At 43.7% G+C, this 12,201-nt stretch overlaps 1 protein-coding gene across 5 annotated transcripts in view; it reads left to right on the top strand.

The window, feature by feature from the left end:
• SNCAIP (synuclein alpha interacting protein) overlaps window positions 1-5,420 on the top strand; it is a 137,011-nt gene extending 131,591 nt beyond the window's left edge. For all 5 annotated transcript variants that reach the window (XM_079783808.1, XM_079783809.1, XM_079783805.1 and 2 more), the window contains one exon: window positions 4,904-5,420. In XM_079783808.1, the coding sequence (XP_079639934.1) occupies window positions 4,904-4,909 (6 nt within the window). In that variant the 3' untranslated portion in view covers window positions 4,910-5,420. The remainder of the gene's footprint in view (window positions 1-4,903) is intronic.
• Window positions 5,421-12,201: the final 6,781 nt, after the last annotated feature.

Raw genomic sequence — 12,201 nt, 5'->3', positions numbered from 1 at the left:
TGCTTAAAAAAAACTATAGTTTCTAAGTCTAAGCTTCATCTGAAGTATTTGTGTGTTTTTTTCATTTCTAATATACTAGTTCTGGGTCCAGAGCCAGTCAGTCAGGAGGAGTTGATTCCTGACTTGAGGTGATCAATCATCTATGCTCCAGAACCCGCCCCCTCCCAGAGCCTATCTGGTCTCCTTCCTTTCCACACTTCCCCTCGTTCCCCAGTGTTCTGTGCTCCCTGCACAACTCTTGTCCCTCCCACCCCCACCTCTGCCTCCCTAGGGTTCAAATTTGATTCCAAGAGAAAGCCTGCCTTTCACACTGAAGCTTTGTCCATATGACTCGGAGGAAGGAAGGAGAGCCCAATCTTGAACCATTCCTCCCGATTCCATTACCTGACAGGTTCTCCTCTGAAGGGAGCCACAGCTGTACATTGCCGTTGGCTGTTGCCCAGTAGGATACTCTGTGTAGAGAAAAATGTCCATGTTATGGGGAATACTTAAAGTGACTGGATCTTTCCAGCATCCAAGCACAATTTAGCAGACGCTTTCTGAAAGCTGCCAGAGCTCTCAGGATTGATGAGAGCATGACTCACAAATGCAGCTTCTTTTCATAAGCTCCTTGCGCCCCCTGGGAAAAGGAGAAAGCATATTCCGACACAGAAAGGCAGTGAGTTTAATATAAAAGTAGAATGAGTTGGGACACAGGAAAAATAAAATAAAAAGCTATTACAGTGAAGATCCTATGTTCTGTCTTAAAGCACTGCCTTCGGAAGGCAAGAAATGAACATGCGGAACACTCATGAACTATAGGTAGGAGGTGCAGGGGGAGACCTGCCTTGGAAACTAAAATCATCCACCGGAAATACATTTCTTCCAGCATGCTAACCCTGGTTTCAGTGTAGTCACACAATTTAAGAACAAAACTCCCTTCACCCAACTCCACTCTCCTTTCCTCACCCCCCAGGGTCCAGTTTTGAACTGTGTAACTCCAAAAGGGACACATTCTAGTGTGAGTCCTCACGGTGCCATGTCTGCCACAACTAGGATATCCTTGCACGCTAAAAGAGCGGTGCCTGTCTATGAACTCTCTTAAGGCTGGAGTTTTAAAGAATCAGCAAGTTACTTGAGGTTTAAAAGTACCCGATGGAGACTTGACTCAACACCGTCAAATACCTTCACCAAGCATCCCTGCTCCAACCAGTCACTTGGGATTTTCCTTCCCACGCAGAGATCAGTGCAGATACGGGATGTTCCTAGACCCGCATCCCTGAGTTGCCAGCGCACTCATTTCAACAACATCGTCAGCTCTAAGCCATGCATTTTGCTGTGCCACAGTAAGGCATGGTCCCTTCATTCAGCGAGATCATAATCAAGAGAGAATTAAAAGAGGACACCATTAAAAAATGGTCAATTCCATGAAAGGTCCAAGAACTTCATGAGAACAGTGACCCCTGATGGCAGTATCATACCCCCAGTTGTATCCCAAGTGTCCAGCATGGTGGCTGGCACACGCTAGGGACTTCATACATATTTGGGGAGAGGGAGAGCTAGAGGGAAGAAATGGAAGAAGAGGGCAAAAGCGAAGTAAAACAGGACCGAGGCTGTCATCTCACGGGAAGAGTGGTGTGCTCTGTTTACAGCTAGGCCTTCTGGCTCCAAGTCCACCTACCAACAGGGAGTGTTGGTTTGGGTACTTGAGTTTTCGTTCTTTGAACCAGAACCCCATTTTTCATTAGCTGGGAATTGTAGATATGCTCTCTCACTAAAGCTTGGAAGGGGACCACAAAAGTAGCAACGTCCCCTATCTTGGTTATCAGGGGAAATGTAATGCATGCCGGGGACCATGTAAGACTAACCCTCTCAGTTGCCGTCTGGGCTATGGAAATCCATGCCTAGAGGAGTCAGCAAATTCGAGTACATGAAAAACTGTGATTTAAATTCAAGCCTTTTCTTCTTTCCAATTTTGGTCACTGAGAATGTGATTTTATATCCAAAAATGAAATCAAGGACCAGCAAATTATCTGAATAATTCATGCTAGAATTACTGAAATACTTTTGTTCTTTAGAATACTGGTAATTAAGGACTGAGTAATTGAAGGGTTCAGGGATGCTTGAATTAGCCTGATATTATTCAGATAAATGCCTCAAATTAACATTTTGCTGAGTATATATTCAGCTCTAATCATTCTGGATTTGTCCTGCAGAAAGTGTTCTTTTTAGTGTTTTTGACTGCGGTATCTCTTACGTTAAAGCAGAAACACTACACCTGTCCATTCTCCTTCCTGTTTCTGAAATATTATTGGCATTTTTGTCTGTTATCATCTCCTTTCCCATTACCCTTATTCATTTAGGTTTATGCTTTTTTTTATGTCTTTCTTTTTTTTTAATGTACTGTTGTTTTGTAAGAAAGTGTGTATTTAATCCACCATGTTTAATTGGAAGTCCTTACAATGTCTTTCAACCAGCTGGGTTTTTCCTCCTCCCTTTTTTACGCATGGACAACTCTCTGTAGTTCTATTCAGAGGAATACATAAAATTAAGAATTACATCTTTCATATTGTGACAATAATCAAATACTTATTAAAACACTAAGAATATGCCCTAGCAGGTTTGGCTCAGTGGATAGAGGATCAACCTGCAGACTGAAGGGTCCCAGGTTTGATTCTGGTCAGGGCATGTACCTCGTTTGCAGGCTCCTCCCCGGCCTGGGCCCTGGTCAGGGTTCATGTAGGAGGCAACCAATTGATCTATCTTTCACATCAATATTTCTGTATTTCCTTCACTCTTCCACTCTCTCTAAAAATCAATGGAAAAATATCCTCGGGTGAGGATTAAAAATAATCCTATATAATAAAAGGGTAATATGCAAATTGACCATCACTCTAACACACCAGATGGCCGCACCCATGTGGTCAAAGATGGCTGCCCCCATGTGGATACAAGATGGCTGCCACAAGATGGCCTGCAGGGGAGGGCAGTTAGGGGTGATGGGGTCGGCAGAGGAGGGCAGTTGGGGGCAACAAGGCCTGAAAGGGAGGACAGTTGGAGGGGACCATGCCTGCAGGGGAGAACAGTTTGGGGGGACCCAGGCCTGCAGGGAAGGGCAGTTAGGGGTGACCAGGCCTGCATGGGAGGGCAGTTGGGGGGGACCCAGGCCTGCAGGGGAGGGAAGTTGGGGGGAACCATGCCTGCAGGGGAGGGCAGTTGGGGGCGACCAGGCCAGTAGGGGAGGGCAGTTAGGGGTGACCAGGCCTGCAGGGGAGGGCAGTTGGGGGTGACCAGGCCTGCAGGGGAGGGCAGTTGGGGGTGACCAGGCTGGCAAGGGAGGGAAGTTAGGGGCGACAAGTCTGTCAGGGGAGGGCAGTTAGGGGTGACCTGGCCGGCAGGGGAGGGCAGTTAGGGGTGACCAGGCCAGCAGGGGAGGGCAGTTAGGGACAATCGGGCTGGCAGGGGAGCAGTTAGGCATCAATCAGTCTGGCAGGGGAGTGGTTAGGGGGTGATCAGGCTGGCAGGCAGAAGTGGTTAGGGGCAATCAAGCAGGCAGGCAGGCAGGCGAGTGGTTGGGAGCCAGCAGTCCTGGATTGTGAGAGGGATGTCCGACTGCCCATTTAGGCCCAATCCCGGTGGCCTGGTCACCCCCCACCGGGATTGGGCCTATATGGGCAGCGGGACATTCCTTAAGGGGTCCCATATTGGAGAGGGTGCAGGCTGGGCTGAGGGACACACACACACCCTGTGCATGAATTTCGTGCACTGGGCCTCTAGTAATAATAATAAAAACACTAAGAATAGACTGCATGGTCTTTGTAAGCAAGCATGATTTTGAGGCTATAAGACCGTACTTGGAGTTCTCCATCCAATTATGTCCTCTTGCTAGCAAGGACCATTACCAGAGAGAGCTTGTTTTTGTCTGATGTAGCAACAAGGAGGAATTGGTAATATGGAGGCCTTCTGGCTCTCAGGAGATGGCTCCTTTCTGGAAGATTTTATCCGGAGGATGGGACTAATATCCCATGAAAATGAGTGCATCTACCCAGAGGGCAATTCACCTAAAAAAACTGTTACAAGTGTTCAGCTGGTACTTCTTTCCACAGACTTATTAGATACCAAGTATTGAGGGGAAAACAGCATTATTTTTCCCTGGTTTCTTCTTTTCCCTATAGGTTTACCTAGTTGTGTTCTTCTAACATATACTACTCAGTAATCACACACACACCAAAAATGCATCCTCTTTAAATGATTAATAACTTTAAAGCTTCCCTAGCCAGTTTGCTCAGTGGATAGAGCATCAGCCCACAAACTGAAGGGGCATGAGTTTGATTCCGGTCAAGGGCATGCACCTGCGTTGCAGACTCCATCCTGGCCGGCTGGGGCACCTGCCTGAGGCAACCAATCAATGTGTCTTTCTCATATCGATGTTTCTCTCACTCTGTCTCTCCCCGCCCCTTCCATTCTCTCTAAAAATTAATGGAAAAATATCCTCGGGTGAGGATTAACAACAACAAGAAGAAGCTATTAAGCTTTATTGGAGAATAAAAGGTATCACCAGTGAATCCATGTAAATAAAATACAAATACCTCATGTTTCCACTAAATCAGCAGTATTATACATACTTTCTATTTTGTTTGTGATAAAATTCACTTGACTATAGAATTTCACCTGGATTCCAATCAGCAGTTGGAATTGAGAATTTAAAAGTGTTCACTCCATGTGTGTTATGACATATTTTTTACTTATTTTTCACAGAGTGGTTTATATGAAAAGAGAATAATTTGCCTACTGGAATGAAGTGTTCTTCAGTGTGGTTTGTGTGAGGATAACTTCCATTTTTGGTAAATTGGTTAGTGGTATTGTCTTGTAACTTGACCGTAGTTTTATCTAATTTTGGCCTCGTGGTTTCTCTTCTGCTTAGGCATAATGACATCAATAGAAGAATGAAGAAATCCTACAGCGTAAAGCACATTGCTGAGCCAGAGCCAAATGAACTCTTCTTGTAAATCACTTTTTTACCATCGCTGCCCTCTGGACACCATTGGAAACTGGACTCTCCTCTGTGGAAATAGAACCATGGGAACAAAGCCTCGCCAGCAGCAGAATGGAGTTTCAGGATGCCTTAAATCTATAGAAGACACATTTTGGGGGGTGACATTTGTATATATAACTTGTTTTTAAAGAGACATTCACCAAGCCACTGACACCGTTTTGTATTTTATCAATTGCATGAGTGTTTGCTAATGTTGATTGAACTTCCCTTTCCCCATAATATGGGCAGTTTGGGCTCGGCATCTCAATGAGACCAGGCCAGTGATATTGTTTTCTGTCAAGAACATTTTTCTGGCATTTCTACTTTTTGTATCAAGGAAATAAAACAATGTTAACAGCCACCTATAAGCTGGGGACACCTACTTTCTAATAAATCTCTGATCTGATTTCTAAGGGACTCAGAGTATTTTGATTGCTGATATTTTATTTCAGGAACAAACTGCCCAGTTTAGCTGTGTTCCCACAGGGATCAAATAAAACATTCTAGTTTTCATTAAGTACTAAAGGATCAAACAAGTATATAAAATAAGTCAATTCCTCTGTCTTTTCAAATCACAGCGTTGACATGAGAAAATACTAATGACAACTGAGGATTTAGCCCCTTCTTGGGTCACTTTTTTTTCCTGCCTCTTGCACATTATGAAGCTTGTCTAATCCCTTTAGGAGACAGCGTGGAGCCTGAGTTTATAACAGCCCTGTTGATGTAGCTTTTTCAATCCATGGATGGAAGCAGTAAGTTCCATGAGATTTCATCTTATCACGTAAAAATATATTTCTGTTGAAACTTCAAGAGTTTTATTTGCAAAGTGTTGGCAGAGCCTGCCTACAAGAGGCCCTGTCAGATTTTAGTATTAAAGTGCAATATATTCTTACCAGTAGGAAAGAGCACGCTATGCCACTAGTAAACAGTTACTAGCAATGCCACTGCAGTCAAATGTGGAGCATTCTGTATCCTGCGGACAAAATAAGCCAAGGGACCAAATTAAGAAGTCATTTTGTGTATGTGGGCCATCTGAAAAACTTGGTCTTTTTTTTTTAAATATATTTTACAGAGAGTAAGGGAGAGGGACAGAGAGTTAGAAACATCGATGAGAGAGAAACATGGATCAGCTGCCTCCTGCACACACCCCACTGGGGATGTGCCCGCAACCAAGGTACATGCCCTTGACCGGAATCAAACCTGGGACCCTTCAGTCCGCAGGCCGACGCTCTATCCACTGAGACAAACCAGTTTCGGCTGAAAAACTTGGTCTTAATGAGATGCAATGAGGTATAGAAGAAGGAGCTAATATTTAAGTGCCTTTTATGCACCAACCTCACTTATGTGCAGACATTACTCCCATTTTATAAATTGGAAAATTAAACTTCAGAAAGTTTAAGTCCTGTGTCCAAGGTAAATGGAAGAATTGGCTTTGGTACACATTTTCTCACCGTCTCCATTACACTTTATCCATCTGTCCAGCACTATGCTATCTCCTTAGTACATTGCCCACTGGACTAGCACACAGGAAACAGGAGTTGTGGTGTTGGCTCTACTTGTGGACAATTCTTGGGTCTTGGGTAAAAGATACTGCCTCCTTGGTAAACCTGGGAAAGGGCAACACTGGACTACGTACACATCTAGAAGGTAGGTTCCTTCCAGCTTACAGAGCAGCAAGTCTATAAATTTTGGCCCATTTGCTCTGTTCTTGTCCTGTGAGTTTCTGTTGTCAGAACCTGGTTCCATGTGTGGTTGTGTGTTTCTCACATTGTCTTTTTGTCAAATGAGATGCCCTGTTCTGATTTTGGCCCCTTGATTGTGCCCCCTTTGATTGCTTCCTCAGATTTAACTGCTCTATTCTAGTGCTTGAGCCTCTAATAGAGAATATATGGCAAGCACACATGGAATTTAGATTCCTGTGTTTTCTGCTTGGTACAGGAGGTGACGCTGGGATCACACAAGAGCCAACCTTAGGGACTTAGCTCTAGAAGGGGGTCCGCAAAGGAAGGAGACCCTGAGAGTGCTGTGTCCCCCAGAGGCCACAGTTTTGTTCATAGACTGTGTTTTTAAACTTGAATGTTGAAGTTGGGCTGGGTATTCTGCAGATTTTATAAGCCAGACACAGAGTTCCCAATTAAATATAGCAAAGAAAATCTCTAGAGTTTGAAAGAAAGAGATACTACCTCAACCTAGAAAACTCTGGCAATTTGACGATTAACACTATCGTTTAAAATACCACAGTACTAACCAAAGAATTTGTAAAAGGTAAAACAGGGAAGTTGAGCAGATTCAGATGAGCCAGACTGCAAGACAATGCAGTGAGTGCTGGATGATGTTGCTAGGATACTAAAAATGCAGGTCCTTAAAGCTTATGTGGAAAATATCTTTACCATCCAAGTTCCTTATGAAGGGGATACATTGTTTGCTTGAACTTCATAGAAATGATATTTCATTACCATAAACCTAGTTTTATGCAGAATTTTAAAAAATGAAAACTTATTTCGTTATAGAAATCAAGACATTCACATGTTAAAAGTGTTTCCTTTTAGTAAGGAGAGCTTTGCGGTGCTGGCCCCAGCCCCTCCCTTTGGGGCAGTAAGCTGGGGAAAGCTCTGTCTGCATGTCTAATTACATGCAGTGGAGCAGGAAACAGCTCCATTGTAAAAAACTATCACAACATCTGTCAGCATCTTTTAAAGACTGGCTTCTTTTATGTCACTAAAGGGACTTGTATTGCCAAAGTTCAACACATCAAATGAAGAACGTTTCTTAGAAACAATAACAAGAAACCAAACCTTCACCACTTTGGATGGATTGAGTTCCAATTATTTATTCTCATAAAACATTAGTATCGAGACATCAATCCTTATAAGAATGTTCTAGATGTACAGCACAGAGAGGGTAGCAGGAACAAAACCATCAAAGGGTATCTTCAAGTAAATTTTAAGAATTGTGGTGCTTTTTTCTCTAAGTGAATATTCATAAGCAACATCCTAGATAGTCCAGACTAGAGGAAATAACTATAAAATAAATATTTATATAATTCTCTGAAAGACTCCCTGATATAAATTAGGTTAAATGTTGTTTCTTCAGATGCCACCTTTATGCTTAATGTTAAGTTGATAAAGCTAAGGATAAGGAATTCGTTACAACAGGGTTATTACAATTTCTCCCCATATAAGTAGCGTTCATTCTGTCTATTGCCTATAACTCTCATTTGTTGATAGATTTGTGTATATGTTCTGTGTTATCTCTGGTATTATTTTCCTTTACTCTTTTACTATTATAGAGTTTTCTAAATTTTTCCTGTTTCCTATGAGAACATAAGTTTGTTGAGCTTTGTGTCACCTCTTGCAGAGGATGGTTAGTAATTTGTCTAACAACTAGAGGCCCGGTGCATGAAATTCGTGCACTGGGGGGGGGGGTGTCCCTCAGCCCAGCCTGCACCCTCTCCAATCTGGAACCCCTTGGGGGACATCCCTCTCACAATCTGGGACTGCTGGCTCTTAATCACTCGCCTGCCTGGCTGCCTGATTGCCCCTAACCACTCTGCCTGCCAGCCTGATAGCCCCCTAACCGCTCCCCAGCAGGCCTGATTGACACCTAACTGCTCCCCTGCCAGCCCGATCACCCCCAACTACCCTCCCCTGCAGGCCTGGTCCCCCCAACTGCCCTCCCCTGCAGACCTGGTTGCCGCCAACTGCCCTCCCCTGCCAGCAATCTTGTGACAATGTGGGGCAGCCATCTTGTGACAACGTGGGGGTGGCCATCTTGTGATGATGTGGGGTGGCCATCTTGTGAAAACTTGGTTGCAGCCATCTTGTGACAACTTGGGGGCAGCCATCTTGTGATGTGAGGGTGAGGGTCAATTTGCAAATTACCTCTTTATTATATAGGATAGGATTTTTTTCAATACCTTTATATCCATCTTTTTTTCCTTCTTATTTCTTCCCAATTCTTCTTCTTCCACCCGTTTCTCCTCCCTTTTCTCTATTTCCCTCTCCCCTGCCTTCCCTTATTCTCTCTCCCCTTCATCTTTGCTATTATCCCCCTTCCCTTTGCCCCTCTCTCTTCTCTGCCCTCAGTTCCCAAGATCTCTGAACCCTTTATATAGGCCCATCCTTGGAAGAAGCTGGCAAAGGAATTGCAGTAAATAGAAATGTGCTAGACCCATGTGTGTTTTTTTTTAATATATTTTATTGATTTTTTACAGAGAGGAAGGGAGAAGGATAGAGAGTTAGAAACATCGATGAGAGAAAAACATCAATCAGCTGCCTCCTGCACACCCCCTATTGGGGATGTGCCTGCAACCAAGGTACATGCCCTTGACCGGAATCAAACCTGGGACCCTTCAGTCCACAGGATGACACTCTATTCACTGAACCAAACTGGTTAGGGCTGGACCCATGTTTACAATGAAAAGCAAATCACCTCTACCGCCTTGCCAGAGCCTGTAAGTAAAACAAGCATCTTTCTATATGCTGATATAGTCAACAAACTCCTATCGAGCCCATACCAAGAATGCAGTCTCTCCTTGGATAGTAAAGTCCTAGACCTGAGTACCAACCATAGTGGGGTGTATAAGGATAAATAAGGCTACTAAACTGTGCATGTGGAGGGATCGTGGGGGAAAAATATTCTAACTGGTGTTTACAGTGGTTCTTAAACTTTGCTGCACATTAAGATCACCTGGGGGAGCTCTTAAAAACCTGATGCCCAAACTGAACCCCGTAACAAATAAATCCTGCTCTTTGGGGTGGAGCCCAAGTATCTGCATATATACAAACTTCCCCAGGATTCCAATATGCAGCCAAGCTTGAAATCCAGTGTCTTGCTACTCAGTGCACTCAGCAGTCGGCATTGGCATCAGCTGGGAGCATGTTAGAAAGGCAGAATCTCCAGGCATTCACCTGCGTCTCTGTTTTTTAATTTAATGGTGCCGTGAACTGTCTATTGAGATAGTATTTGAGAAGACAGTTTGGTAAAAAGGACCCGTCCTCAAGGAGAGGGGAGAATGGTGTGCCCCTAAACCTGGGACAGGGCATAGAGAAGAGACTATTGTGCGTTTTAGGGAATTGTCCCTGGAGATATGACACTCATGTTTATTTAATGTGGCTATAGAGTGAAAATCATATTCAATACTATTACTTCATATGTAGAAAATTATATTTAATAATTATAGAAAGTGAGATTTTCTGGATGATATAGGTAGAAGACAGAGCAATATTTTTTTTAAAATAAAGGATGGGGTCATTGCACTTCTATGGTTAATCATAATGAGACTAGCTTTTCCATTGGTATTTCTCTAAATTTCCTAAAAATATATGTTTATAGAAGTGAAATCATCAGAAAGTTACCCATCTGGCAGTGGCATAACCAAGACAAAAGCACACCAAAGCAAAAGCTAAAACCCATCCCCCATTCACCGCTGCAGGGGCTCCCCATAATATGCCAGCAAGATACATGATATAGTTCATGACCTCATTACACAGTACAGTGCTGTGTTGCATACCAATATATCCCTCTGTTTACGCACACACGCACACACTCGCACATGCATATGCACACGCACACACACACACTGAATCCCTAGAATGTGCAGAGCTATGTCCCAAGCAACAGAAATGCAACCATCAATCTCTGGTAATAAATGCATAGTGATTTTGATGAAATGAGGAAAGCCTGCGTTAAACGGGATAAATTTGCAAAGTAGAGCAATCTGTTGTGATGTTGCACTCATATTTATATCTATATTTTATAATCATATTTATCTTTTCTTTCTATGGAATTTGTTCTTGCAGTTGTCCAGTCAATTAGGACCAAAGAAGGAAGAATTTAAATTCTATTACTGGTGGTAAGCAGTGCTAGTTGCCTTCTCAATATCCTTCCTCCCTTTCCTCCTAATCAGAGGAGTCAGCTAAATGTTCTCAGGTAAAATTACTTTCCCAGGTGCCCTTGATTAGGAATGGTCATGTGACCCGGCTCTGGCTAATGAAAAGTCAGTAGAGATCAGAGTGATGCTTTAGAAAACTTCGTGAAGCAAGAAACTTGCCTGGCCCTTATCTTTCACCCCTGGCACTTCACCCTTCTTCTCCTCCTGGGTAGAGCAGCACCCCTTGCAGCCATGAGAACTAGAGTAACCATGCCAGAAAAGCAAGAGACAGGAGGAGAAAGAACTTCATTGCGGGAGCAGCTGCATAAGCCCAGGACTGTCCTGCTTGATATTTACGTGAGTACAATGAGCTCTCTTCACTGACTAAGTCACTGACGTTCTGGCTTCTGGCAGGGGTAGCTAAATATAAAATCTAATTGGTGTTGTCATCATACAGAATAAAGAGTATACATCCAGGTTATTAGAATAAAGCAACATTTCACAAATTTTATTCTATCCACCATTCAGTCTAGGGCAGTGGTCGGCAAACTCATTAGTCAACAGAGCCAAATATCAACAGTACGACGATTGAAATTTCTTTTTTGAGAGCCAAATTTTTTAAACTTAAACTTCTTCTAACGCCACTTCTTCAAAATAGACTCGCCCAGGCCGTGGTATTTTGTGGAAGAGCCACACTCAAGGGGCCAAAGAGCCGCATGTGGCTCGTGGGCCGCAGTTTGCCGACCACGGGTCTAGGGGCTATTTGGCTGTTCTCCAGGATTAAAGTATGTTTTGCTAGTGTAGTAAACAGTGCATACAAAATTCTATAATACATTGTGATGCATGCACCTTTCAGAAACAAAGGATTTATTCCCCCAGCTGCTGGCACTGCTGCTGCCCAGAGCCCTCAGGTGTTGGCCCCAGGGAATGGCCTTTGGCCAAAGAGACTTATGTTGCCCAAGAGCACGTCTCTTCCCAAGGCAGCCTGTATCCATTGACTGGCCAGCGTGGGGCTATGCAGGCCCAGCCCTTCACCCAACTTAAGACAACTCCAAAAAGCCATCCCAGTGCCAGAACTTTCCACGGGTGTGGCCAACTTCTTCCTCTGCCTTACCCTGTTCCCTCCTTTCCGCTTCCATAGGTATTGATTCCTGAGCACTAATCTCAAGGTCAGAGTCTGCTTACCAGGGTAGCCAGTCTGTGGCAACATATTAGCATGTTCAAGTCCTGAAGAATCTCAGAGTGCAAAAAGAAACTTGTGTAATTGCTTTCGGTGCTTCAACTGATTTGTAAATGGGAAGAACACTTTTCACAT

This window comes from Cnephaeus nilssonii (assembly GCF_951640355.1).
Source record: "Cnephaeus nilssonii genome assembly, chromosome: 2".
In the NCBI taxonomy this organism is placed as follows: Eukaryota; Metazoa; Chordata; class Mammalia; order Chiroptera; family Vespertilionidae; genus Cnephaeus; species Cnephaeus nilssonii.
The sequence above is the reverse complement of the archived record's forward strand: the minus strand, read 5'-3'. Positions and strand labels throughout refer to the sequence as shown.